At 49.6% G+C, this 423-nt stretch overlaps 1 protein-coding gene across 1 annotated transcript in view; it reads left to right on the forward strand.

Moving 5' to 3' along the window:
- The window catches only part of EMH_0043470 (uncharacterized protein), a gene marked incomplete at both ends in the record, with an annotated part of 5368 nt that overhangs the window by 4768 nt on the left and 177 nt on the right, over positions 1-423 (forward strand). The window contains one exon of the mRNA XM_013495846.1: positions 137-421. Coding sequence (XP_013351300.1) covers positions 137-421 — 285 coding nt within the window. The remainder of the gene's footprint in view (positions 1-136; positions 422-423) is intronic.

A 423-nucleotide genomic window follows, 5' to 3' on the forward strand; every position in this document is an offset into this window, starting at 1 on the left:
ATTTGTATATCTATATGTACCTATATCTCTTGCTGCTGAATGTCTCTGACTGTCTCACTGTATAAACCCCTACCATATAAAAATTAGGGTTTAGGGTTTAGGGTTTAGGGTTTAGGGTTTAGGGTTTGTGTTTCAGAGCGTGAGGCGGGTAAGAGTCGGTCTCCGTATTTGTGTGTTAGTTTGGGCCTCATGCATTGTGTCTCCTCTCTAGCAGCAAAAAGAGACAGCAGGATGTTGTCTTCTTTGTCTGCTGCTGCTGCTCACTCCTTTGCGGTGTATAGACACCTCACTGCAGCAGCAGCACCACAGCAGCAGCAGCAGCAGGAGCAGCAGCAGCAGCAGCAGCAGCAGAGGGGAGGAGATGATGGGGTGCTGCTGGCGCTGCTGCTTGCTGCTAGTAAACACCCAGACATAGACCTCAGC

This window comes from Eimeria mitis, genomic scaffold (assembly GCF_000499745.2).
Source record: "Eimeria mitis Houghton genomic scaffold, Emh_scaff1785, whole genome shotgun sequence".
Classification (NCBI taxonomy): Eukaryota; Apicomplexa; class Conoidasida; order Eucoccidiorida; family Eimeriidae; genus Eimeria; species Eimeria mitis.